The sequence below is a fragment of the Pelophylax lessonae genome (genome assembly GCF_965119305.1).
Source record: "Pelophylax lessonae genome assembly, chromosome: 7".
NCBI classification, from domain to species: Eukaryota; Metazoa; Chordata; class Amphibia; order Anura; family Ranidae; genus Pelophylax; species Pelophylax lessonae.
The window spans coordinates 66,020,104-66,046,857 of NC_138774.1; the positions used below are offsets into that span (position 1 = coordinate 66,020,104).

General features: G+C 46.0%; 1 protein-coding gene across 2 annotated transcripts in view; it reads right to left on the minus strand.

The window, feature by feature from the left end:
- LOC309559458 (cytochrome P450 2A5-like) overlaps positions 1-15,234 on the minus strand; it is a 56,621-nt gene extending 41,387 nt beyond the window's left edge. For both annotated transcript variants that reach the window (XM_082262730.1, XM_082262729.1), the window contains exons 1-2: positions 15,005-15,234; positions 7,390-7,552 (exon numbers count right to left, since the gene is read on the minus strand). In XM_082262730.1, the coding sequence (XP_082118856.1) occupies positions 7,390-7,552; positions 15,005-15,184 (343 nt within the window). In that variant the 5' untranslated portion in view covers positions 15,185-15,234. The remainder of the gene's footprint in view (positions 1-7,389; positions 7,553-15,004) is intronic.
- Positions 15,235-26,754: the final 11,520 nt, after the last annotated feature.

A 26,754-nucleotide genomic window follows, 5' to 3' on the forward strand; every position in this document is an offset into this window, starting at 1 on the left:
ATTAGGGGCCCTAATACAATGCTGTCCCCCCCAGCCCTCTCCCCCTAATACAATGCTGATCCCCTGCCCCCTGTCCCTAATACAATGCTGTTCTCCCTGGCCCCCTCCCCCTAATACAATGCTGATTCCCCTCTCCCCCTAATATACTGATGATCCCCTCCCATCCCCCTAATATACTGCTGACCCGCCCCTGGCCCCCTCCCCCTAATACAATGCTGATTCCCACCTTCCCCCTAATACACTGCTGACCCCCTCGGCCCCCTCCCCCTAATACAATGCTGATTCCCCCCTCCCCCTAATACAATGCTGTTCCCCCCAGCCCCCTCCTCCTAATACAATGCTGACCCCCCTCCCCCTAATAAAATTCTGAACCCCCCCTCCCCCTAATACGATGCTGATTCCCCCCCCCCTAATACAATGCTTTCCCCCCTTAGCCCCCTCCTGCTAGTACAATGCTAACCCCATCCCCCTAATAAAATGCTGACCCCCCGGCCCTCTCCCCTAATACAATACTGATTCCCCCTCTCCCCCTAATACAATGCTGTTCCCCGCCAGCCCCCTCCTTCTAATACAATGCTAACCCCCCCTCCCTCTAATAAAATGCTGACCCCCCAGGCCCCCTCCCCCTAATACGATGCAGATTCCCCCCTCCCCCTAATACAATGCTATTTCCCTCCTCCCCCTAATACAATGCTGTTTCCCCCCTCCCTCTAATTTGGGGGGGGGGGGATCAGCATTGTATTAGGGGGAGGGGGGGCAGATCAGCATTGTATTAGGGGGAGGCGGGACGGATCAGCATTGTTTTAGGGGGGAGGGGGGATCAGCATTGTATTAGGGGCCCTAATATGCTGATTCTTCCTCCCAAATGCAATACAAGAGGTCAAGGTTCCCCCCAGCGCATTTACTCTTACCTGGCTGTCTACATGTGGCAGCTCAGGCTCTGCTCCGCTTAGTCAGTCAGTCAGTGTGATGACCTCCTGCTGTGATGATGCTGCGCTGGCGCCTGGCGTCTGTGTGGGAGGGATCAGATGCCGGCGCCGTCATTCAGTCAGGAGATGATCAGCAGCCGCCCACCGTCTATGACGTCATGCCGCTACCAGCGGCTGGTAGGAAAAAAGATATCTGTCGCTGGAGCGCAGCCGCAGCGGGTCTGCAGCGGCCATCAGTGGCCGTATCAAAGTGGCCCCCATCTTAAAGCAGCCCCATGGCCGGCGGCCCATCAGGAAATTTCCCGATATCCCGGTAGGCCAGTCCGGCCCTGGGTCCATCCCCAAACTGTTCCCACAAAGTTGGGAGCATGAAATTGTCCAAAATGTCTTGGTATGCTGACGCCTTAAGAGTTCCCTTCACTGGAACTAAGGGGCCAAGCCCAACCTCTGAAAAAACAATCCCACACCATTATCTCCCCTCCACCAAATGATTTGGACCAATGCACAAAGCAAGGTCTATAAAGACATGGATGAGCGAGTTTGGGGTGGAGGAGCTTGACTGCCCTGCACAGAGTCCGCACCTCAACCCGATAGAATACATTTGGGATGAATTAGAGCAGAGACTGCGAGCCAGGCCTTCTCATCCAACATCAGTGCCTGACATCACAAATTCGCTTCTGGAAAAAAGGTCAAACATTCCCATAGACACACTCCTAAACCTCGCTTCTGGAAAAAAGGTCAAACATTCCCATAGACACACTCCTAAACCTTGTGGACAGCCTTCCCAGAAGAGTTGAAACTGTTATAGCTGCAAAGGGCCAACTTAATATTGAACCCTATGGACTAAGACTGGGATGTCATTAAAGTTCATGTGCATATTGGGCAGGTGTCCAGGTTCTTTTCCCTCTGTGTTTCAGCAGCCAGGCAACCAGCCTAGAGGTTGCATTTTTTTTTCAAGTTTATTGCTGAGTACACTGAACAGGAATGTTAGGACACTCTTCCCTTTGCAGCTACTTTAAAAGAGTCCCAGTGGGACAGCATTGGGACACCATAAACAATGTTGCAGGCCAGGTAAACCTTAATACTAGTGCACTAGGGATTAATAGCAGCAACAGTCACACGGTCTCCTCTCTCTCGGGTCTGTACTCAGCGTCCCTGGAGCTCAGGAATTCTCCTCAGTGAGCCTTCAGACCAGATCCTTGGTAAACCCCTCTTAAAGCTCTCTCTGGTTTTTCAGCAGAATAGGCCATCTATCTATACACAGCAGGGCTCTCAATGAGACAGAATCTTCAGCTAGACTGCCTGAAAGGGCTGGCAGCCCTTCTGGCTAGGAACCTCTCCTCCTGGGGAAGAACACCGCTCTCTGAGGCTCCAAACTATTTATGCACTCCCCAACCACTATCTAGGCACACCTCCCCATGAATTGGATGGAGCTGCATAAATATTCAGGCTGCTCTTTAGACTCTCCCACCCACTACATTCTGGAAATCTCTAGAAGACAGGTGGAAGCATTCATACGTGTAGCCTGCCGAGCCCAAAGCAGCCTAAAGCAATCACATTCTGTTTTGCTGATTACAAGAGAGCCACAGAACTAAATTTGCCTAACCAAAACCTAGCAGCCTATCTGGGAGGGTTAACTACGGTAGATATCATTAGGCACCAAAAGAAAATGATTAAGGGCTTGTTCACACCTGAACTTAAAAATGCCTGTTTTACATGAATTTAATGGGTTTTTTTTCTTGCCCCTAAACACCCCTCCATGTAAACCTATGTGTCCATGCCCACATAGACGCATACAGGAGTTTAGAAGTGGGGTGTTTAAAGGCAGAAAAAAAAAAAACATTACTTGCGCATTCTGAAGAAGAGCGTTTGGGCTGAAAAAACGTGCACATGCGCATAAGTGTGCATTAAAAGAGATGTGTGTGTTTCCATTTATTTGCAGATTTATACTTACCTAGGTGGATGCAGTATCGGTCCCAGGGTGCCTCTACACTGAGCATTGAGGGATCGAACACCGCCATTCGCTCTGTTCTCACAGCGCCGTGAGCTGAGCTCTCTGTTCTGCCCCTCCTCGCTCACTGGAGTGCTGTGCTGTGGAGGGAGCGGAGTGTCTTGAATGTCTTCATATTTGATAGTCATTTCTTTTGCATGTGTGCGCTATTCTTTTCTAATATGCATGTCGCTTGGTTCATAGCTGCACCAGCTTTAGATATAAATGTTCAGGGTTTGCTCCCCCAACTTTTTGCTTGTTTTGTTTATTTGTTTATTATGTATTCAGTCTGACCAGACTTCTGAGGTTGAGCACCCCCCCCCCCCACACACCTGTACTCTATCAGTGTCCACTATCAAGTAGATATAGGAGGAGTCCCTTGTAGTGCATAAGCACATCTCTCCCAGCAAGGAGTGTTGTCTCCAAGGGTTAGAGAGGCTGGATTCATCCTTTTTTATGGATAGTGTAGGACCCACTGATAATGGGGTACTTTGACGTAGTGGTGGGCTTGAGCACGATATGGCCATATGGTGGGACCAAATCCCCATTTTTATTTATGGATTGTCTTCATATTTAATAGTAATTTCTTTTGCATGTGTGCGCTATTCTTTTCTAATATGCACGTCGCTTGGTTCATAGCTGCACCAGCTTTAGAAATACATGTTCAGGGTTTGCTCCCCCAACTTCTTGCTTGTTTATACAGAACTAAATTTGCCTAACCAAAACCTAGCAGCCTATCTGGGAGGGTTAACTACGGTATATATATCATTAGGCACCAAAAGAAAATGATTAAGGGCTTGTTCACACTTGAACTTAAAAATGCCTGTTTTACATGAATTTAATGGGTTTTTTTCTTGCCCCTAAACAACCCTCCATGTAAACCTATGTGTCCATGCACACATAGACGCATACAGGAGTTTAGAAGTGGGGTGTTTAAAGGCAGAAAAAACCCCATTACTTGCGCATTCTGAAGAATAGCGTTTGGGCTGAAAAAACGTGCACATGCGCATAAATGTGCATTAAAAGAAATGTGTGTGCTTCCATTTATTTGCAGATTTATACTTACCTAGGTGGATGCAGTATCGGTCCGATGCTGCATCTGTCCCAGGGTGCCTCTACACTGAGCATTGAGGGATTGAACACTGCCATTCGCTCTGTTCTCACAGCGTCGCGAGCAGAGCTCTCTGCTCTGCCCCTCCTCGCTCACTGGAGTGCTGTGCTGTGGAGGGAGCGGAGTGTCCAGCTTAGGCTCTTAGCAGCTTGAGCTGGGTGTCGATCCAGGGATCTGGCGGATCCCTATTCTGTGGTCGTGATGACGTGGAGCCTGGACCGACTTCTGTGAAGTCAGCAGAGAGCAGACTTCAGCCCACTCTCTGCTGAAAATGGGTCACAGGAGTGCAAAAGGAACTGCACTCCTGTGATCCATAGGAGAAGCACAAACAAGCTTTGGCAATACTTCTCCTTTAATTTATTCTAAATATTATTATTATTATTATTATTAACATATATATATATATATATATATATATATACTGCTTAAAAAAAAAGGAACTCTTTGAAAACACATCAGATCTCAATGGGGAAATATATCATGCTGTATATCTATACTGATATGGACTGGGTAATGTGTTAGAAATGAAAGCATGCAACATCGTTTGATGGAAATGAAAATGATCATCCTACAAGGGGCTGAATTTAAAGACACCCTGAAAATCAAAGTGAAAAAATTATGCAGCAGGCTAGTCCATTTTTCAGAAATTTTATTGCAGTAACTCAAAATGGTACTCAGTAGTTTGTATGGCCCCCACATGCTTGTATGCATGCCTCACAACGTTGGGGCATGCTCCTAATAAGATGACGGATGGTGTCCTGGGGTATTTCCTCCCAGATCTGGACCAGGTCATCACTGAGCTCCTGAACAGACTGAGGTGCAATCTGGCAGCGTCAGATGGACCGAAACATAATGTCCCAGAGGGGTTCTATAGGATTTAGGTCAGGCGAGCACAGGGGCCATTTAATGAATTAAATTCTTTCATCCTCCAGTAACTGGCTGCTACCTGATGGCATTTAGGGTGTCATTGTCTAGCCTATAAAGGTCTGTGCGTTCCTCCTATGGATATGCCTCCTCAGTTCATCACTGACCCACCCCCAAACCGTTCATGCTGAATAATGTTACATGCAACATAATGTTCTCCATGGCTTCTCCGGGCCCTTTCATGTCTGTCTCATGTGCTTAGGATGAAACTGCTCTCATCTGTGAAAAGCACAGGGTGACAGTGGTAGACCTGCCATTTCTGGGGTTCAATGGCAAATGCCAATCGAGCTCCACGGTGCCAGGCAGTGAGCACATGGTCCACTAGGGGACATTGGGCCTCCAGGCCACCCTCATGAAGTCTGTTTCTGATTGTTTGGTCAGAGACATTCACACCAGTGTCCTGCTGGAGGTAATTTTGTAGTCTGGCAGTGGTCATCCTGTTCCTCCTTGCACAAAGGAGCAGATACCGGTCCTGCTGATGGGTTAAGGACCTTCTACTGCCCTGTCCAGCTCTCCTAGAGTAACCGCCTGTCTCCTGAAATCACCTCCATGCTCTTAAGACTGTGCTGGTAGACACAGCAAACCTTCTGGCAATGGCAGGTATTGATGTGCCATCCTGGAGGAGTTGGACTGCCTGTGCAACCTCTATAGGGTCCCCTTTTCTAGTTAAAGCGGAGTTCCGGCCACGAAAAAGTTTTTTCAATAAAAATACCCCCGGGACAGTCAGGGCTAGTACATTCCACAATGTATAGCCTCTGTACTGTCCCGGGTCGCACTTACCTGTAGAAGAAATACTTACCTTGAAAATTTCTTCTCCAGTGCTGCCATCTCGGATGTGGGCAGCTGAAGCCAGCGCGTCCTCTTCGGTGTCTTCTTCCGTGTCCTCTTCTCCCAGAATGCGCCTGCACCGGCCCCGATCGTCACTTCCGGTGCGGGCGCGTAATCCCTCCACAGCTTCTGGGCATGCCCAGAAGCTGTTTAGCAGGGAATGACGTGCCTGTACCGGAAGTGACGAGCGGGGCTGGTGCAGGCGCATTGATTCCTGGGAGAGATGACGTTCAGCTCTCAGGAATCAATGCAAAGAGGAAGTGACGGCGCGGGCCGCGGCCGCAGAGGGAGGAAGTGGAAGAAAGGTTAGTATATTTTCTTCAATAACAAGGTAAGTAAACAAAAAAAAATCATAACTATCCATTTATTTTTCAGGTGACCAAAAGCAATCGGATGGCCCAAAATCGACTATGTAGATTTTGTGGCCGGAACTCCGCTTTAACTGACCAGATCAATATCCCAGGAGTTTAAATGACTTAAAGCTATACTCTGATTAAAACGTGTTCCCTTCATTTTATATATATATATATATATATACATATATATATATATATATATATATATATATATATATATAAATATTCTCGCCAATAGAATGCATTAATGCTAACCACACCGAAACTTGCATGCAAAAAATGCAGCTTTTACCGCATTTTTTTTCTACTGCTTTTAACTCCTGTAAGGAGAAAATAATACAATGGTCATGTGGCCTGAGAATAGAAACAATGCTTTTATAATACATGTTAATGGCATTAGAAACTGACACGCAAATCGTTTAAAACCACAGGCCAGAAATTAGGAACTGATACAGACCTTATATCTTTACATGTGTTTCTGTTGGTATATAAAAGCTGATATTTACAGGCATTTGACGGCTCCGATATGGAGGAGAATCTGGTGTGGTTTTATATGGCTTTGTCAATGCATTGTATACAATTGTGGGGCGCTTGCAGCCTGGTTCCATTCACTTGAAAGGGACAGGAGGTATAATTTCTGACTCAGCTGTGAAGTAAAGCCTCACAATGACCCCTTAAGGGCTCTTTCACACAGGATGTCCGTCGGACGGACTCCGTTTTTCTCAGCGGGGGATCGATCTGCCGATCCCCCGCTGATCAGGAGAATGACAACTGTTCTCCGCGCTGTGTGTGGAGACACAGCTGTCAGAGCCCCGTACATCTCTATGGGGGAATCAGATGGGAACGGACCGTCGGTCCATTCTCATCTGATCCTATCCGATCCGCTGAACGGATTGAAAATAGGGTTTCCATCCATACAGCTTTGACGGATCGGATCGGGTGTCAGCAGACATGTCTCCGCTGACATCTGATGCCCCATAGAGATGCATAGGGGGACCGTTCAGATCCGGCCAAAAAAAAAAAAAACCGACAGGCGGATCTGAACGGTCCGCCTGTGTGAAAGGGGCCTAAGGTGTCAATATTAAAATCATAATATAGTTCTGTGCATGGCTGGGCCGTATGATAGGCTTACCTGTAGGTACAAGTAAAAATGAAGACTTTACTTCCACTTTAATGCATAGAATGCATTAGGATAAAAAAAAACCTTCTGCCTTTACAACCCCTTTAATTAGAAAGTAAGTTATATCTCACCTTCAAACTTGAAGAGACGATCAAACACAGGCATGGATCCTCGATTCAGAAAAGCATCGCCATAATCAGTGAACACCTCCTTTAAGGCTTGATATCCAGTAACAACAATAGTAGGCCTTGAACCAAAGTAAACAGTGCAGATGGGACCATAATTTTTGGTTATCTGTAATATATTAAAAGCATTTGAATTGGATGGCTTAGAAATAAATATGCATTTTACATTCTGCTATTACCTTTTTAAATACAGTCCTCTAATAATGGAATATCTACTAGGGATGATCGAACGGTTCGGGTCGACCATCGGTTCGACCAGACCATTGGCTGTTCGAAATTCGGCCAAATTCCGAACTTTTTGCGGTAAAAGTTCGGAATTCGTCAACCAGAACCGCCTAAAATGCAATGGGACAGGAACTGGGCTTTAAAAGCCCGTGATTGGACCAGAAACGTCAGTAAAAGCCAATTGAGGCGGCAGGAGTCTGCTAGGAATGTGATTGGAGTGACTACGGGGTCCAGAGGCCAATCAGTAGTGAATACGCCCCCCAGTATATAACATAGCCCTGCCAAATCTCTAGCACTGTAATAGAGAGGCTGTGGAATAGAGTGGAAGCATTTCTGTTACTCCTGCTGCTCCAGTGTCATTTTGCAATTATTAGTGTGAGGAAAAGGATATCTAGTGTAGTTAGGGTACTATATACCACTATAGTTAGATTCAATAATCTAGTTTTTGTATGGAAAGTTTTAAGTGTCAGGGTGACCGTAGTGTAGCTTAGGGTGAACTGACTCTGCTATGCCAGGGTGACCGAACTCATCCATGTCAGGGTGACCGTAATGTAGAGATATATATATATATATATATATATATGGAATCAAAAAACACAATTTTGAAGCCCTAAAACCCAATAAATGCCCCTAAAAAGTGCCTAGGATTCTGGGTCATGCCCCAGGGACTATTAATCACACAAAAAAAAGTTCTTAAAAATTGTCGTTTTTGATAGAGAGCCAATTATTGAAAAAATTATTGAAAAAAAAAAGAGATCACTGGCTGAAAAGAAAAAAATAATAGGCATTAAAAAAGAGGGGGTAAAAAGGGAAAGAAAAAATCATAAAATGCAGGAAAATTGGAAAGGAAACTAGGGAAAAGGGGGAGAAAGGGAGACTTAAGGGGGTGAAGGAGGGGGGGGGGGCATTAATCAGTTTGGGGAAATGTGTGTCACCTTATATGAGGTGACTGTAGAAAGGACTATTGCTTTTATTTTTATTTTGTGTCTCTGTACCTTATGTTTTTAAGGGATGTACTACAAATCTGTTCATTTTACTGACTTTCTTCTCTACTGTGGGAACTTCATGTTTCGTGAGTACTGAGATAGTCTATTATTTGAAGCCTTTTGCTTTGTTGTGTTTTTTTCTACAACATGTTTAATTACCAGTGAGATGTTGCCATGTAAAGAAGCCTCTCTTTGATGTTCTACTGAAAGTGAGGTGTTAAGTACAGCCAATGCTAAGGTAAAGAATTGTGAGCTTCTAGTTGTGCAAACTTGGATGGCTCTGTAGTGAGTGGTGATAGAGGAAAATAAGTCCCCCACCTGCTGGTGACAGAGAGAACCCTTTCACATATCATGCATCAGGTGGCCCCGGTTTCTACAGTATGTCTCATGGGCTTTGGGTGGTTGGTTGGACTTCTGGAGCATCCATATGGACCATGGAAAACATGGCCTATGTGATAGTACTCCAGGCATTAGGGGTTAATGTGTGAATTGAACAGGAAGATATAGTGGGAAGGTCCAGGACTAGCATCTGTGCACATGAACAGTATGTGGATTTGGGCAGAACATGAGCATGATGTCCTGAGAATCCAATATGTAGGTGGGACCCAAGTGTATGTGCCAAATGGAAAACCGCTTGGAAATCCTGCCCTACAGACTTCTGAAAGTTTGTTTTCTTTGTTATGTAAGATGCACGCAAGTAAAGACATATCTCTCCAAGAGGTACAGTCATCATCATTAAAAAAAATGTACTGAAATTTTAATATTTCCGTAGACTAGCTCTAGATTGCAGAGTAACCACAGACCTTTTAATAAAGTTTGCAAAGGGAAAGGTTGCAATTGTTGTTGCTGTTTGTGTGTCTGTTGGAGCTACTAATACTTGCTAGATTCTATCCAACAGTTTTAGCTGGCGTTGGGCTCTAAAGTCATGTACTATCCGAGATTTGCTTTCAGCACAATATTTGGATAAACTGTATAACAGGTTGTGAAACAGTCACTACTATAATTCTGGTGCCCAGAAATTTGTCATGACTGCTCTTAACCACTTTACCACTGGAGGATTTTGCTGTCTTACGTCCAGGCCACTTTTTGCGATTCGGCACTGTGCGACTTTAACTGACAATTGCGCGATCGTGCAACGCCGTACCCAAACAAAATTTACGTCCTTTTTTTCCCACAAACAAAGCTTTCTTTTGGTGGTATTTGATCACCTGTGCGATTTTTACTTTTTGCGCTATAAACAAAAAAACAGCGACAATTTTGAAAAAATAACAATATTTTTCACATTTTTTTATATGAAATTCCCCCCCCCCCCCCAAAAAAAAAAAAATGTAAAAATCAAAATTTTTTATCATTTTAAGCCAATTTGTTTTCTGCTACTTATTTTTGGTAAAAAAAAATCGCAATAAGCGTATTTTGATTGGTTTGCGCAAAAGTAATTGCGTTTACTAACTAAGGGAAAGATTTCTGTCATTTTTGGTGTTTTTTCTTTTAACGAGTAATGTCGGCAATCTGCGATTTTTTTTTGCGGGACTGCGACATTGCGGCAGACAGATCGGACCCTTGACTGACATTTTTGACACTTTTGGGGGTACCAGTGACATTACTACAGTAATCAGTGCTATACATATGCACTGTTACTGTAAAAATGACACTGGCAGGGAAGGGGTTAATTTTATTGGTGATCAAGGGGTTAATGTATGCCTGGTGGTTACTAACGTGTGTGGGGGGAGGGGACTGTGTGACACAGGGACAGATCGCAGGTTGAGCTATGCTGAATCCTGTAATCTGTCCCTGTCTGTCACTTAGGAGATCCGCCCTCTTTGTTTACACAAGCGGGCGGATCTCCACACTCGATTCCCCCGACGATCGGGGAAGAGCGGCGATGATCACCGCTGTTCCTCCCCTGGCCCGACTCCCGCTGTAACTGAATACAGCGGGAGCGAGCCTCTGGCGGCTCGCGCGCCGCCGAGAGAGGGGAATGTCTGGTGACATAGGTCTACGTCGCCAGACGATGACGAACCACTTTGCCGCAGTACAGTCAACGTGACTGGTCGGCAAGTTAAAGAGGAGTTCCGGGCACAAAATTCAATTTCTAATAATTACTGCATTGTATTCCTTACTCTCTGCTGAGTCAGAATTGGATATTCCCATAGTTTTTTTTTTTTCACTTACCTGTTTACAGAGGTTTGTATACTCACCTTTCAAAGGACTTCCTCCCTCCTGTGCCTCGGCTCTCCTCGTCACTTCCTGCCGCAATGCGTCCTGGGAGCTCTTCCTCGGCCCTCCCATGATGCACTTTGCAGTCACATGGGCGGCCGACCACTGTTCTCATTTCTTGACTCACAGGCCTACGCCCACTGGAATCAGGAAGAAGGGAAGACATTTCCCCACAACGGACTCGGCAATCCACAACAAAGATGGCGCCGCACATCAGAAATTATATAAAGTAAGATTTTATTCTTGCAAACTCATTATTTCACCATTCTAACCAGGATTAGCGGATGTATCGATGTGTAAGGGTGATTGTTAGGGGGAGATTGAAAAAAAAAAAACGATTCTGTGCCCGGAACTCCGCTTTAAAGTTTGCAAAGGGAAAGGTTGCAATTGTTGTTGCTGTTTGTGTTTCTGTTGGAGCTACTAATACTTGCTAGATTCTATCCAACAGTTTTAGCTGGCGTTGGGCTCTAAAGTCATGTACTATCCGAGATTTGCTTTCAGCACAATATTTGGATATACTGTATAACAGGTTGTGAAACAGTCACTACTATAATTCTGGTGCCCAGAAATTTGTCATGACTGCTCTTAAAAGCAACATATAAAACATATAAAATATCACTAGTGAGTGGAAAGAAAAAAAAAAACATTTGCACCCACCTAGGTGGATGCTTCATCTGTCCGCCGCCACTTCTAAGATAGAGAACTGAGCAGTAAAAGACCTTCAGTGAGCAGAGAGTCTTCAGTGAGCAGAGAGTCTTCAGTGAGCAGAGAGTCTTCAGTGAGCAGAGAGTCTTCAGTGAGCAGAGAGCCGGTGACTTTCAGTCACTAGCTCTCTGCTCTGCCCCTCAGGGCTCAATGGAGTGCCAGGCTTGTGGGGGGGGGGCAACTAGCTCAGGCTTCCAGTGGCTTGCTGGGAGGCTGAGCCAGCTGCTGGTCCAGGCATCTGGGTGGATCCCCACTGTAAAGTCAGGATCTCTCCAGACCGGCTCAGTAACGTCAGCCGACACCAGACTTTAGCCCTCTTTCGGCTGAAAATGAGTCGCAGGAGTGTCTGTGTCCTTTAAAGGGTCCTTTACAGTAGATGTAAACATACCACTTTCTAATACAGTTCTAGTTTATCAGGTACCATAACTGCCTTTGGTTATTTTCAGACTACATTTTTTACAAGGTTAAAGTTCTATCATGTCACTATGGGGGAGATTTACTAAAACTTGAGTACTCAGAATCTGGTGCAGCTGTACATGGTAGCCAATTAGCTTCTAGCTTCAGCTTGTTCAGTTAAGCTTTAACAATAAAACCTGGAAGCTGATTGGTTTCTATGCAGAGCTGCACTAGATTTACATTCTTTAGTTTTAGTAAATCTCCCCCTATGTACCTCTTATTCCTGATATTGGGGTTTGTGATTACAGGACACTGTGCAGACACATCCTGCACCTGTTTTCCATAGTCTGTACAGCCTGAGGCAAGATGCGGGCTGTGATTAAGTAGGTGGGCATGTGTAAGAGGCAGGCTGCGATTAGAAAGGTGTATTATTGGTCAGAGGATATGGTGGCTGAACTGTCTACTGAATACAGGCGAATTGTGTGTCTGCACAGTATCCTGTAACTCTGAATGGCCTGCCAAAGGATTAGGGCTCCTTTCACATGGGCGGTGCACCAGACGGAGTCCGTTTTGCTCAGTGGGGATCAATCCGCCGATCCCCATTGAGCAGGCGGATGACAGCTCCGTCTCCGCTCTGTGTGCAGAGACAGAGCTGTCAGAGCCCCACTCTCCTCTATGGGAGATCGGATGAGAACAGACCACCTGTCCATTTTCATCCAATCCGATCCTCCAGAAAGATGGAAAATATGGTTTCCATCCGTCCGGATTTCACAGACAGGATAGGATCGGATAGCAGCAAGTGTCAGCGGAGATGTCTCCGCTGACATCCACTGCTCCTTAGGGCTGCATGGAGCATCCCATCAGGTCCGCCTGAAAAACTGAGAGGTGGACCGGTGTTCTGACAGAATACCCTACCCCATCAGAAATGCATGCCTCCGTCATTTCCGGTTGCGGATCAGCTGTGGCTTCGTCAGCTGTATCCGCATCACAAGTCCTACTGCGCATGCGCGTAATAGGTAGGGAATTTTTACAACATCGCAACGGTGTCGGGCACACGTCCTAGTGCGCATGCGCGGTAGGGGTTCGGCAGTGGGCAGGGAGATCTCGTATAACAAACAGCCATCTGATCTCCATGGCCCTCACTGCACCGACCCGACAATGGGACACAGCCATAAATGGACTGTGGGAGTGCGCATGGGGGTAGGAAATTTATATATAAATATAACAGTGGGTGTCGGTGCAGTGTGGGGCATGAAGATCAGATGGCTGTTTGTTATACGAGAGCTCCCTGCCCGCTGCCTGACCCGTTGCCGCACATGAGCACTAGGACGTGTGCCCGACACCGTTGCGATGTTGTCAAAATTCCCTACCTATTCCACGCATGCGCAGTAGGACTTGTGACGCGGATACAGCTAATGCATGACGAAGCCACAGCTGATCCGCAACCGGAAATGACGGAGGTATGGATTTCTGATGGGGTATGGAGATCTGATAGAACGCCGGGTCAGAAAGCCTGTGTGAAAGGGACCTATAACTGACCACACTAACTCAGATCAGCTGTGTTTTGTGTGATCAATTTAGAACAAGGGAGAAATGTAACTGGCAGGATTAGCTAGGTACTTCAGATGGAAGGCGAACATGAAAATGATAAAGACTGTGGGGTTGATTTATTAAAACTGGGGAGTGCAGACTCTGGTGCAGCTTTGCACAGAAACCAATCAACTTCCAGATTTATTTTGTTAAAGATAAATTGAACAAGCTGAAGCTAGAAGCTGATTGGCCACCATGCTCAGCTGCACCAGATTTTGCACTCTCTAGTTTTAGTAAATCAACCCCTATGAGCTGGAAAAAAACACATACATGATGATACATACAGAGAAAAAAAATATTTAGATTAGTATACAAATTAACCACTTGCTAACTGCCGCACGACTATTTACGTCGGCAGTCAGCCCCTCACAGGCAGAGCGACGTAGGGCTATGTCGCTAGCTTGTAAGGGTTTTGGGTAAGGGCACTCGCGATCGTCCGTGACAGCGGGAGAAAGGCAGGCGGCTAATGTAAACACAGCCGCCTGTCATTCTCCCCTGTGTAAGAATGGTGATCAAACGGTTCTACTATGTAGGACCGTTGATCTCTGTTCTTACACATCAAGCCATAGCCAATCACAGTTAGAAACACACCCCTAGGACACACTTAACCCCTCCCTCTCCAATACAGTTAACTCCTTCACTGCCAGTGTCATTTTTACAGTAACAGTACATATGTATAGCACTGATTACTGCAGTAATGTCACTGGTAACCCCAAAAGTGTCAAAAATGTCAGTCAAGGGACCGATCTGTCCGCCCCAATGTCGCAGTCCCCGCAAAAAAAATCGCAGATCGCCGTCATTACGCGTTAAAAAAAAAACAACAAAAATGACAAAAATCTTTCCCTTTGTTAGTAAACGCAATAACTTTTGCGCAAACCAATCAAAATACGCTTTTTGCGATTTTTTTTTACCAAACATATGGTAAAAAAATTTGTTAAAAAATTTGATTTTTACATTTTTTGGGGGGAATTTCATATAAAAAAATGAGAAAAATATTGTTATTTTTACAAAATCGACGCTCTTTTTTTGTTTATAGCGCATAATAAAAAAATCGCACAGGTGATTAAATACCACCAAAAGAAAGCTCTGTTTGTGGGAAAAAAAGGACACCAAATTCGTTTAGGTACAGCGTCGCACGACCGCGCAATTGTCCGTTAAAATCACGCAGTGCCGAATCGCAAAATAGGCCCTGGTCAGGAAGGGGGTAAAATCTTCCGGGGCTTAAGTGGTTAAAGGCTGCCTTGCGAGAAGTTGTAAAATTGGGGCTACTTTCCTATTCTTCATACGTTGACCATACAAACAACAGAAGCTCGAACTGAGATCCATAGCCAAATTAGATAAAACCTTGCCAAAACGTTAAAAGTTCTTCCACTATGATTGCTAAAAAATGCTCAGCTTTTCCTGTCCAATAGATATTAACATGATATTGATTTCACACTTACCTGTATCAAGGCTGGAAGTATTCCTTCAGAGTGAAGTTTCAGAAAGTTCCCCAGTATGGGTAGTGGGAATGGACCAGGGGGCATCTTACTTCTCCTCCAAAGGAACTTTATGTAAACCAGGAATATAATAAAAGATACAAAGCCCAACATGGTAGCCGTTATACTCTGAATCTCAGTCATGGCTGCTCTTTTGATTAGTAGTGATGTGAGGTTTAGTCCCTGAAACACTCTTGTTTTCTTCTATAGATTGGAATGTGGGTGTTTGGTCGGCTCATTCGATTTGTTTGAACTTGTTGTATGGTGAGTTATGCTTCTGTGCCTTTTTCTCCCTTTTGCGCTGTTGGATGGAGAGGCGCTCACAGCTCATTGTTGAGGGGTGTGGTAGCTATCCTGGCTGTTTTTCAGCATCCTGGCACAGGAGTTATGTGTGCTCTAAGCAATTTACCAGGTCGTATCTTGACAAAGATGCTAGGGAAGTATTTATGTTCAAGCAACACATTTAGTTGGCAGAGTGAAGATTAACCACTTGCCATAGTTTTACAGGTTGGTTTTATTAATTTTATTAATGTTATTTAATTTTATTATGTACGTCGCTTTGTGTAATAGTGGGAGCACGCGCTTGCTGCTGGAGGCGCGCACAAGCACCGATTGGCCAGAGGGAGAGCCAATCAGCAACATTGCGTCCGCCGGCCACCCACGATCACTCCCCGTGAAGACAGAACGGAGGTCTACCTTTATAAACAGGACAGACTGCCGTTCTGTCACAGATGAACATAGGGATCCTGTGTTCCTCATATTTTAAAACACAGGTCTCTGTGTTCATCTATTGAGTACATCCCCCACACAGTTAGAAAGCACTCCCTAGGAGCACACTTAGCCCTTTGATCGCCCCTGGTGTTAAGCCCTTCCCTACCAGTGTCATTAGTACAGTAACAGTGCATATTTTTAGCACTGATTCATGTAGTAATGTCACTGGTTCCCTCAAAAGTGTCAGTTAGGTGTCCGATCCATCCGCCGCAATGTCACAGTTCCGCTAGAAATCGCTGATCGCTGCTATTACTGGTAAAGAAATATAAACAAATAAAAATGCCATAAATCTATCCTCTAGTTTGTATACGTGATAACTTTTGCGCTAACCAATGAATATACACTTATTGGGATTTTTTACCAAAAATATTTTGCAGGATATATATTGACCTAATTTGGTGAAAAAATTTGATTTTTAATTTTTTTTATTGGGAATGTTTTATAGCAGAAAATAAAAAATATTGTTTCTTTTCAGAATTTTTTCAGTTTTTGTTTATAGCGCAAAAAATAAAAACCACAGAGGTGATCAAATATTACTAAAAGATTACTGGTCATTAGGGGTGTAAAACCTTCCGGTCCTTAAGTGGTTAAAGTGAACCTGAACCTTGTTTATATATAAATGTAGCACTCCCCATAGGGTTTGCTGTATTTTGAATTCTTAGACCCCGTTCACACTGGGGCGATCCGACTTGCCGGGGCAACCTCACAGGTCGCGGTGCGCAGCTCGCACCGCGACCTCGGAGCGGCCGGCACGGACTTCATATCATTGAAGTCAATGCAGGTCGCTCCAGGTCGCCCCAAAGAAGCTCCGGACCCTTTTTCTAAGTCGGAGCGACTTGTGTCGCTCCTATTAGAACGGGTCCACAGCTTCTCTATGGCAGGAGACCTACGGTGACCTGTCAGGTGACTAGGTCGCCTGACAGGTCGCCCCAGTGTGAACGGGGTCTTAAGCCTCCCTCTGATTACCTGCAGACAGTTGCTGGGGGTTTTTCACATGCAGGTAGCCATCCTTACTCCTGTTTGCTCGTTAGTCAATAAACAGTCCAGGGGTTTTGGTTTTTATATTTATTGTGGCGCTTGGATGGGAGAAGGGAATAGTGGGATACTCTATCTGAACTATTTACAGAAGATAAGGACAACTCTCTCATTTGGCCTCACCGGATTATTTGTGGAATCAGACACACTGCTTTCACCATACTGCCACTTGTATGGAAGAATTAGGTCTTCCTGCTCTCTCTAGCAGCAGACTTGATGCAACTACATTATCTTCAGGACACTCTCTAGCATCCCCTTGACTGATACCCGTCCACTGACTCTTCTAGCTGAAAGGATGGCCCTCACAGGACAGACCCCATGACACAGATCTGTACTCACTTTAGGCAGATTCAGATCCTTTCCAGTGTCTCCAGTCAGCTCTGCAGGACATTTGGGTTAAGCTCCTCTCTAATTTCAGGCCCTCAGGTCGACCACCCCAGGCCACATGGCAGCTTCTACAGAGGGGCAGCCGCCCACTCCCTCCGGGACCCTGCTCTCCAGTCGCAGACCCCGAGCACAGGTGTCCCTGGCATTTATACAGTCACCCGGCATGCACCGAGGATCTTTCTTCTGCCTAACACCAGAACTGTAACAATGCCTGTGCCCTCACTTGTCAGGTTTCCTCCCACTGTCCAATATGGGTCCCTATTGGACCAGTGTGAAACATTTAGACAAGTTGAGCTGCATCTGGGCACCATGAGCAGACCCTATCAATCGATCCTGCTCTCTGGTAGGAAGAGAGCACCATTAATTTACCTGGCAACCTTCCTGGTAAGTAGAAAGACTATACTCTCTTCCAGCGCCTACCTAGGAGAGTGCTACAAATATATTCTATTCAAGTACGTATTCTTAACTCAGAAAAGTACCTTCTATTGCTCTCAACCTCTTCCAAATCTTCAAATGCCTTTTTTTTTTTTTAATTTGCAACCGTGATCCAACTTCTAAATAGAGGGTGGCTGCTTTCATTTTTCATGGACTCACTGTAAGTAGGAATGTAGCCACCTTCTCTTGCTCACTCCAGAAATGGACCAGGGACTATGAACTATGGAATGTATAGTTTGCATAGAGTAGTGCACGTGACTGCAACTAACATGCACTGCTCTTTCCAATCAAACAAAAGTGAGGTTTAAAATAAGAGGTCCAGGACCTCACAGATGACTTTGCAACACAGTAAAGGCCTGTACACACGATACGAAAATCGGAAGGAAAATTTCATCCGACGAACGATCTGCCGATTTTCGGATTGTTAGTATGGTGCTTTCGACAGCCAATTACAAATTTTCAGACGACAAAAACTGGATGTGCAGGCTATAAAATTTTCAACTCATCAACACAACGTCCGATTTTTCGTTTAATTAGTGCAGTTTTCGTCTGAAAAAATCATAAGAGCAAGACTAGGCATGCTCAGAAACAAAAGAACATATACAAAACAATTCAACACATGACATCACTTCTGAAGTAGAATTCTGTCGTATGGGAATTTTTGTATGAAAGTAACCTCTTCACTTTCCATATGAGACTAGCATGCAACAAAAAACGGACGACAGATCGTTCGATAATCTGATCGTGTGTACGAGGCTTAAGAAACAAATTAATGAAAATGGATTACAGGTTTATTAAGTTGGATGTGTATGGATTTTTTTTTGGGGGGGGGGGGAAGGGGGGGAGGATATCGTTAGAGATGGCCTTGCGGTTCGCCCGGCGGTCGGTTCGCGTCAAATTTTGCTTGTTCGCTACCCGCCAAATTTGCGGACACATGGCGTCATTCCCGGCGGCCATATTTGTTTACATTGGGGAGAACTTTGACCCGTGACACAGCCATCAGGTGGAACGGGACAGCCAATTGAAACATTCCAGCACATGGACAGTCCCCCTACCCTATAAATAGACCCGATCTGGCGGCCATTTCACATTCCGTTTTCTGCCAGTGTAGGGAGAGGTCTGCTGTGCTCATCAGGGAGAGTTTGCTAGACACATATAGAGCTGTGAAGATCCACAAAAGTCCTTTTCAGGGCTGGTATTGTTCGGTATAGGTCTACTAGTATCTTTTGAGCTTAGGGAGAGGTATCCAGTGGTTGCTTTAGGGGCAGTTAGAGATCGGCTGCAGTGACACAAATCGCTCTGTCAATGTCCACAAAAGTCCATTTCAGGGCTGGTATTTCGGTATAGGTCTAGTATCTTTTGAGCTTAGGGAAAGGTATCCAGTGGTTGCTTTAGGTAGCAGTTAGAGATCGGCTGCAGTCACACACAAATCGCTCTGTCAATGTCCACAAAAGTCATTTAAAGTGCTCCAATGTCGTTCTAGGGTCTATTACAGTCTCTTTACTATAGGGAGAGGTATCCAGTGGTTGCTTTAGGGGCAGTTAGAGATCGGCTGCAGTCACACACAAATCACTCTGTCAATGTCCACAAAAGTCATTTAAAGTGCTCCAATGTTGTTATAGGGTCTATTACAGTTTCTTTACTATAGGGAGAGGTATCCAGTGGTTGCTTTAGGGGCAGTTAGAGATCGGCTGCAGTCACACACAAATCGCTCTGTCAATGTGCACAAAAGCCATTTAAAGGGCTGCAAATTTTTTGGTATTGCTGTGCAGTTCACTAAAATGGGGGGGGGGGGGGGGGTTAATCCACAGTATAATATACTTTGTAGAAAGCATATTATAGTGGATTAGTAGTATTATTGTGCACTGTGCAGCATTGTGACAGGTGTGGTGGTGAGACTGAGTGTTTCTGCAGCAACACTACACACAGTGGCAAATTCCCTGGCCAATTATTTGTAGAACTGGTGTGATAGACCAGTGGCCCCCCAATAGCACATATTTAAGCGGGGTGTTATTTAACAGTATACTTTTCTAAGAGTGTATTTTAGTCCTGCAAAAATTTGGCCTCTCTTGCTGTGTTGACTGTGCTACACACAGTGACAACAGTTACTGGCCAATTATTTGTAGAACAGGTGTGATAGGCCAGTGGCCCCCCGATAGCACATATTGAAGTGGGGTGTTATCAGAGTATACTTTTACAAGTGTTTTTGTGTCCTGCAACAATATTGCCTCTTTTGCTGAGTGAAGTCTGATACACACAGTGCCAAACTCACTGGCCATTTTTTTTTAGAACTGGTGTGATAGACCAGTGGCCCCCCAATAGCACATATTGAAGCGGGGTGTTATTTAACAGTATACTTTTCTAAGAGTGTATTTTAGTCCTGCAAAAATTTGGCCTCTCTTGCTGTGTTGACTGTGCTACACACACTGACAACAGAGACTGGCCAATTATTTGTAGAACTGGTGTGATAAACCTGTGGCCCCCCAATACCACAGATTGAAGCGGGGTGTTATCTACCTTTTTCCAGATATACTGAGATTATCTAGAGACTGTTGTCACAGGGTAATTAAAAAAAAAGACAGGCAGAGGAAGAGGCAGAGACGTACTCAGGGGTGGTAGGGGTAGGGCAGGAACGGTAGACCAGAGCCTAACTGTGAAGTTTCAAAAGCCGCGTGCAATTACGACAAAGGACGCACCAGACTTGGTTGAGTGGGTCACTCAGCCTTCCTTTTCTGCACCCTCCTCATCCTCTCTATCTTCACCCTCTTCATGCTCTGCTGTGTGCACCCCCAAAGACACCACCACATACCCTCCACTTGAGTCACTGGAATTATTTTCCGATCCATCACAAGACGTTTGCGATGCGCAGCCATTGTTGGAATCGGATCAGGAAGAGGAGGTAGCAACAGCCGTCACTCAGCAGTCTGACAACAGTACCCAGATCAGCCCAAGGAGGTTGGTCCCCGCTGTTGCTGCCTACTCCGAGATCTCAAATGTTAGTGGTGGGGGCGATGACATCGATGATGACGAGTCTATGGACGTCACGTGGGTGTCCACAAGAGAGGAAGAGGAAGGGAGATCAGAGGGAGAGACGGACCAGCAGATAGGGAGGAGAGGCAGGCAGAACTTGCATTGCACAAGAGGTAGAAAGCAGACTGCAAATGTATCAGGAGCGAGCCATCAACCATGTACAGTCGCATCTGGTGCTCCCATTTCGCCGCCACATGGCTCCGCAGTGTGGGCTTTTTTTAATGTGTCCGTTGCTGACAACAGTGTTGCCATCTGCAGCCTTTGCAGTCAACGCATAAGTCGGGTAAGCCCAACACTCACCTAGGGACAACCGCCTTAAGAAGGCACCTAAACTCCCATCACCGAGCCCAGTGGGAGCAACACCGTCAGAACCCACAAAGCCACACTCCAGGCAATCACCGTACAGCCCCTTCTCCTTCTGCTTCTCCTTCTCCTCTCTCCTCACATTTGCCCTCCACTCCACCTTCCATGATGCCGTCGTCACGTAGTTCTGGAAAAAGGCAGGCTTCTGTGTTCCAAATGTTGGAGCGGAAAAAAATGATGACGCCGGATAACCCTCTTGCCCAACGTTTGACTGCTGGCTTGTTGGAACTGATAGCCCGCCAACTCCTGCCATATCAACTGGTGGACTCAGAGGCCTTTCGTAAATTTGTGGCCATTGGAACACCATAATGGAAGGTCCCAGGCAGGAAATATTTTCCGCAAAAGGGCATTCCAAAGCTGCATGACCATGTTAAGCGGCAAGTGAATATATCTCTGGCACACAGTGTTGGTGCCAAGATACATCTGACCACAGACACATGGTCTAGCAAACACGGGCAGGGAAGGTATATCACTTTTAATGCCCACTGGGTGAACCTTCTGACGGCCGTCTAGCATGTAACCCGTGGCACCCGTGTAGATTTAGTTATACCGGCACGGATTACAAGCAGGCCTGCCTCTTCTTCTCCTCCTCCTCCATCCTCCCTCTCCTCCTCGGCTGACTCCTCCTCTTCCGCTGCTACCGTCTCTTCTCCTGCGCCGCCCAAGATCCCCAGAACCTATTCCACATGCCAGGTGAGACGTTGCCATGCTGTGCTGTGTCTGTTGTGCCTGGAAGCCAAGAGCCACACTGGTCTTGCACTCCTTTCAGCTTTGCGTTCACAGGCAGATCAGTGGCTGAGACCGCTGAATTTGTCGGTTGGTAAAGTGGTGTGCGACAACGGTACCAATCTGTTGAGCACGCTGAAACAGGGCAAAATAACACACGTGCCATGCATGGCACACGTCCTGAACTTGGTTGTGCAGCAATTCGCTGGTGTCCAGGACGTCTTGCAGCAGGCCAGGAAAATCTTGGGCTATTTCTGAAGATCTTACACAGCCATGGCTCGCCTTGCTGAGATTCAGCGGCGACACGACCTGCCCCTCAGGCGTCTTATTTGTGACTGCCCGACGCAATGGAACTCAACGTTGCATATGCTCGATAGGCTGCTCCAGCAGAAACGTGCAGTTAATGACTACCTGTTCGAACTCGGCGGCAGGACAGGTTCTGGGGAGCTTGGTTTTTTTTCACCTCCCCAGTGGCTGCTCATGCGGGAAGCATGCAGACTTCTGCGGCCATTCGATGAGATCACCAAACTGGTCAGTCACGGCCAGGGCGCCATAAGTGATATCATACCTTACGCCTTCTTTCTGGAGCGTCCATTGCGTTGTGTCATTGATCAAGCCGTCGAGGAGCAGGAAGATCAGGAAGTCGCAATGTTGGATGAATTCCCAGGGGGTGCTACTCCATCTGAGACAAATCAACAGCAGGAGTCTGAAGAGGAGTCAGAGTAGGAGGATGGTGCTGGGGGGATGGGGGGATGAGGAGGAGCAAGAAGAGCATGCTTTAAACCTTTCTGGGATCCCTGGTGTTATCCGTGGGTAAGGGGAGGAGAACGAGGATGACATCATCCTGGATGATGAGCTGGAAGAGGGCCATTATACATGCTGCAGTGTTTTAAGGGGGACCCCTGTATAAAACGCATAAAGGCCAAGGACCAGTACTGGGTGGCAATGTACTTAGACCCCCGGTACAAACACAAAATGGTGGAAATGTTACCACAATCACAGTGGGCGGTCAGAATGCAGCACTTCCAAGCCTTGCTGCGGGAAATGCTGCATTCTGCTTTTCCGTGCGCTGGCAGAGGAATTTCCAGTCACAGAGAGACAGTTGCGGGTAGCAATCCAACAGCGCCTGCAAGAAGAGGGCGGTTGGAAGATGTCTTGGTCAGTTCAGATATGAGATCCTTCTTTCAGCCGAACCATCGACAGCTGTACTCCAGATCCAGCACGAGGGAACGCCTAGACCGACAGGTGTCCGACTACATCAGGTTAACGGCCGATGTGGATGCTCTGAGGAGTGATGAACCCCTGAACTACTGGGTGGTTAGGCTTGACCTCTGGCCAGAGCTTGCACAATTTGCAATGGAAATGTTGGCTTGCCCCCAATCCAGTGTCCTGTTCGAAAGGACGTTCAGCGCAGCAGGGGGGGATCGTGTCTGATAAGCGCACTCGCCTAGCTCATGACAGTGCAGACTACCTCACATTTATAAAAATGAATGAGGCATGGATCTCTGAGGAATTCAACACATGTGACCAGTAGACCAGGTTTCATCGAAATTCCTCATGCCAGGCCACAAATATCTGCCAGACCGCCATCCACCCACAACAATTCCTGGTCCTTGGCTTCGCTACATACAGCGGCATAAAAGGCATTGAGCTAATTTTGAAGCCTATACAGGCCGACACTTACGGTTCTGTGTACTGTGAACGCCTACCGTACCTCTAGCCATCAAAAACGAAGTATGTTCGCTGTATGTTCAAACCATGTGAGCTAATTTTTGGAGCCTATACAGGCCGACACTTACGGTTCTGTGTACTGTGAACGCCTACCGTACCTCTAGCCATCAAAAACGAAGTTCTTTGCTGTCAGTTCAAACCATGTGAGCTAATTTTTGGAGCCTATACAGGCCGACACTTACGGTTCTGTGTACTGTGAACACCTACTGTACCTCTAGCCATCAAAAAATAAGTTCTTTGCTGTCAGTTCAACCCATGTGAGCTAATGTTTGGAGCCTATACAGGATGCCACTTACTTCTGTATACTGTGTGAATGCCTAATTTACCTTCACCCACAGAATACTACGTACTTAGGTGTCAGGTAAACCCATATGGGCTAATTTTTGGGGCCTATAGAGGCCAACACTTACTTCTGTATCCTGTGAATGCCTAATGTACCTTCAGCCACAGAATACTACATTCTTAGCTGTCAGGTAAACCCATGTGGGCTAATTTTTGGGGCCTGGAATGGCCAACACTTACTTCTTTATCCTGTGAATGCCTAATTTTTCAGACTGGAAATGAAATGAAAAACAATGGGTCTGTAAAGGTTCCGCCAAATTGTGGAATGGTTGCGGACCCATTTTACAGATGTGTGAATGGACCCTATATGTATTAGACAATGTATTTACCAGCTGCTGTCAGTTCTGGCTCATTTATGAAAAAAATATATATATTTTTTGCTGTAAGAAAAAAAAAAAAAATTTAGGGCAACTTTTTCAATTGCAATACTTCTGTTATGACATTGTCCATGTGCTGGGACTATTTGTGCACAGCTAGTACGTCTTTTGTGGCTGCAAATATGACCTAAAGGTTTTTAAAGTTCGCCTCCCATTAAAGTCAATGGGGCCCGCTGCGAACTCGCGGTTCGCAGACTTTTGAGAAAATTAGCGGCTGGCGTTCGCGAACCGCCCTGGCCGATGTTCGTCCATCACTAGATATTGGTTTAGTGTCACATCAATCTTCTAACTAAAAAATGCTTCCCAGACAGCATGTAAACAGGTTGAAGAGGGCTGAGAGAGATGGAGTTAATGCTTTTCCCAGTCTTTTTGTCTTTTTTTGGTGGGTTCCTGTCTGGGTCTGCCCCACTTGCCCTGTGTGATTTGAAAATTGGACAATAGTCCGGTACACAGCCATTGCTGGCCCTGTAGGAGAGAACTCTAAAAAGAGAGAGACCAAGAACTTCCAGTGCAACCTTGAGTTGTGGGAACCGTAAGGGATGGAGACAGACAAAGAGACCCATAGTAGTAGGGGAATGCTACCTGTCATGGCCTCTAACAGAGACTTTTGCCCTGTGGAAACCAGTGCTGGAGAAATGCCTCTGAAGGACTGTAATTGTTGGACTACATCTTAGCAGGTATGCTGGGCAGCATACAAGCCAATAGTTATAGTTAGGGAATTTAAAAAAAATGGCTTTATCTGTTGGACTGTGAAATGTCCATCTTTGCACTTTTACCAAGTAAATTACTGAAGATTGTCCCTGCCTGGTCTTAAAGAGGTGTACCGTAAGTAACCAGAACACATAGTGGGTCTGCATGAAAAAACAAGTGGTTACTGAGAGTAACGGAAATGTAACTAGCAGCATGTAGATAGTGTGTACCTGTTCGAGGTAGCACATCCTTTAGCAGCGAGGGAGATGTTGGCATTCCTTCTGCAAGCAGTCTGTCTCCCAGAGCAACGGAAGGTTCCCCATCCTTTACAGAGGTATAGCAGTTTGTGAGTTAAACTAAGTGCCCTTGTGGAGCCCACGCAGTGCACAGAGGGACATTGGCTCAGCATGTCCCTCCAAAATGCAAGTTACTGTAAGGGTGTATATTGTCACAGTGAACCAAAAGTTAACTGGAGAACAGTTGCAGTGCAATGTACATGGTGCACCTTCATCTCTGAGTGTAGAGGTCCGCCTTAAGGTTGAATATTCACACACGGCAGTCTCAGCCTTGACCCAGGGCATTGGTGAAAACAGCACAAAGACAAAGGTACCCCATATGTGCAGTAACCTTACCCTGTATAAAGTGCCTAACGTAGCCAAGAAGAACCCACACAGGGTAGGCCTTTCATGTGACCCAGTACCTGGTGCCCAACAAGGTAATGGGGAATTATGAAGGACGTGACAAACCACCCATCTACCCCTGTAGGCCCGGCCTAACCCCCCATTCAGCCACACCTACCAGCAGTGGTGGCTGGTGTTTGGTAATTTGGGGGGGGGGGGGGCAAACCAATGCACTCCCCCTGACTGACGGGCGGTCAGTCTGTCGGTCGGCAGGCAGGCAACACATTCCCCAGGCAGGCAACACATCCCCCCCAACGACCTGCCTCCTTACCTCCTCCTTCCTACCCGTCCGAGTCGGGGAGTGCTGGATGGCTGAGCTTCTGTGCTTCTCCTCCAGCCATGTGTCTTCTGCCTCTTCCTGGCTACTGGCCAGTAAGATCGCTTCTCCTTTTGGCCAATAGGGAAAGGGGTCTCACAACCCTCTTTCTGATTGGCTAGGAGGAGAGTCATTGTGAGAATAGCGAATATTTATTCGCTATTGCCATACAACTGGGTGCTCTGCGCCCTGAACCCACCCTTTTTTAAGCCTATTAGAGCCTCTGGCTCTAATCAAGTGCTTAAAAAAAAAAAATCCCCTATTGGAATCCATGCCCTGCACGTACATTAGGGGGCTGGAGGCATGGGTGGTTGGGCGGCGCCCCTGATGGGGGGGGGGACGGCTCCCCTGCACCCCCCAATGCCTACCAGTAGTTCTTGTTTGGATTTTTTTTGTATTGTAAAATATTTTAATAAATTCATGCAAATTCATTTTGTGTGAACTTACTGTAAGTGGGTTGCAAACATTGATTTTTTTCTGAAGATGTGTTATATACTCACACTTGCATATATTTAATTTATTATTATGGTCTGTTAGTAGTATAACCTCCTGATACAAAGTTTAGTCACACTTCAGGCTCCCTATTCTTCACTAAAGTAAGAGGAAACAGCACCAATCTAAGGGCATCATTAAGGATTACACTGTGCTTATTATAAATATTGCACTCACAGAAGATAGGCGATGACAGGCAAGTAAAGGCAGATAACCCTGTAAACGAGTCCTTCCGGGTGGAGAGCTATGTTCCAGGGTATCCCATCTTCCCGGTCGCGCTGGTGGTGTCCTAAGCTCAAAGGTGGGGAGGCAGGTAAAGCTCAAGCGTCACTGTTAGGA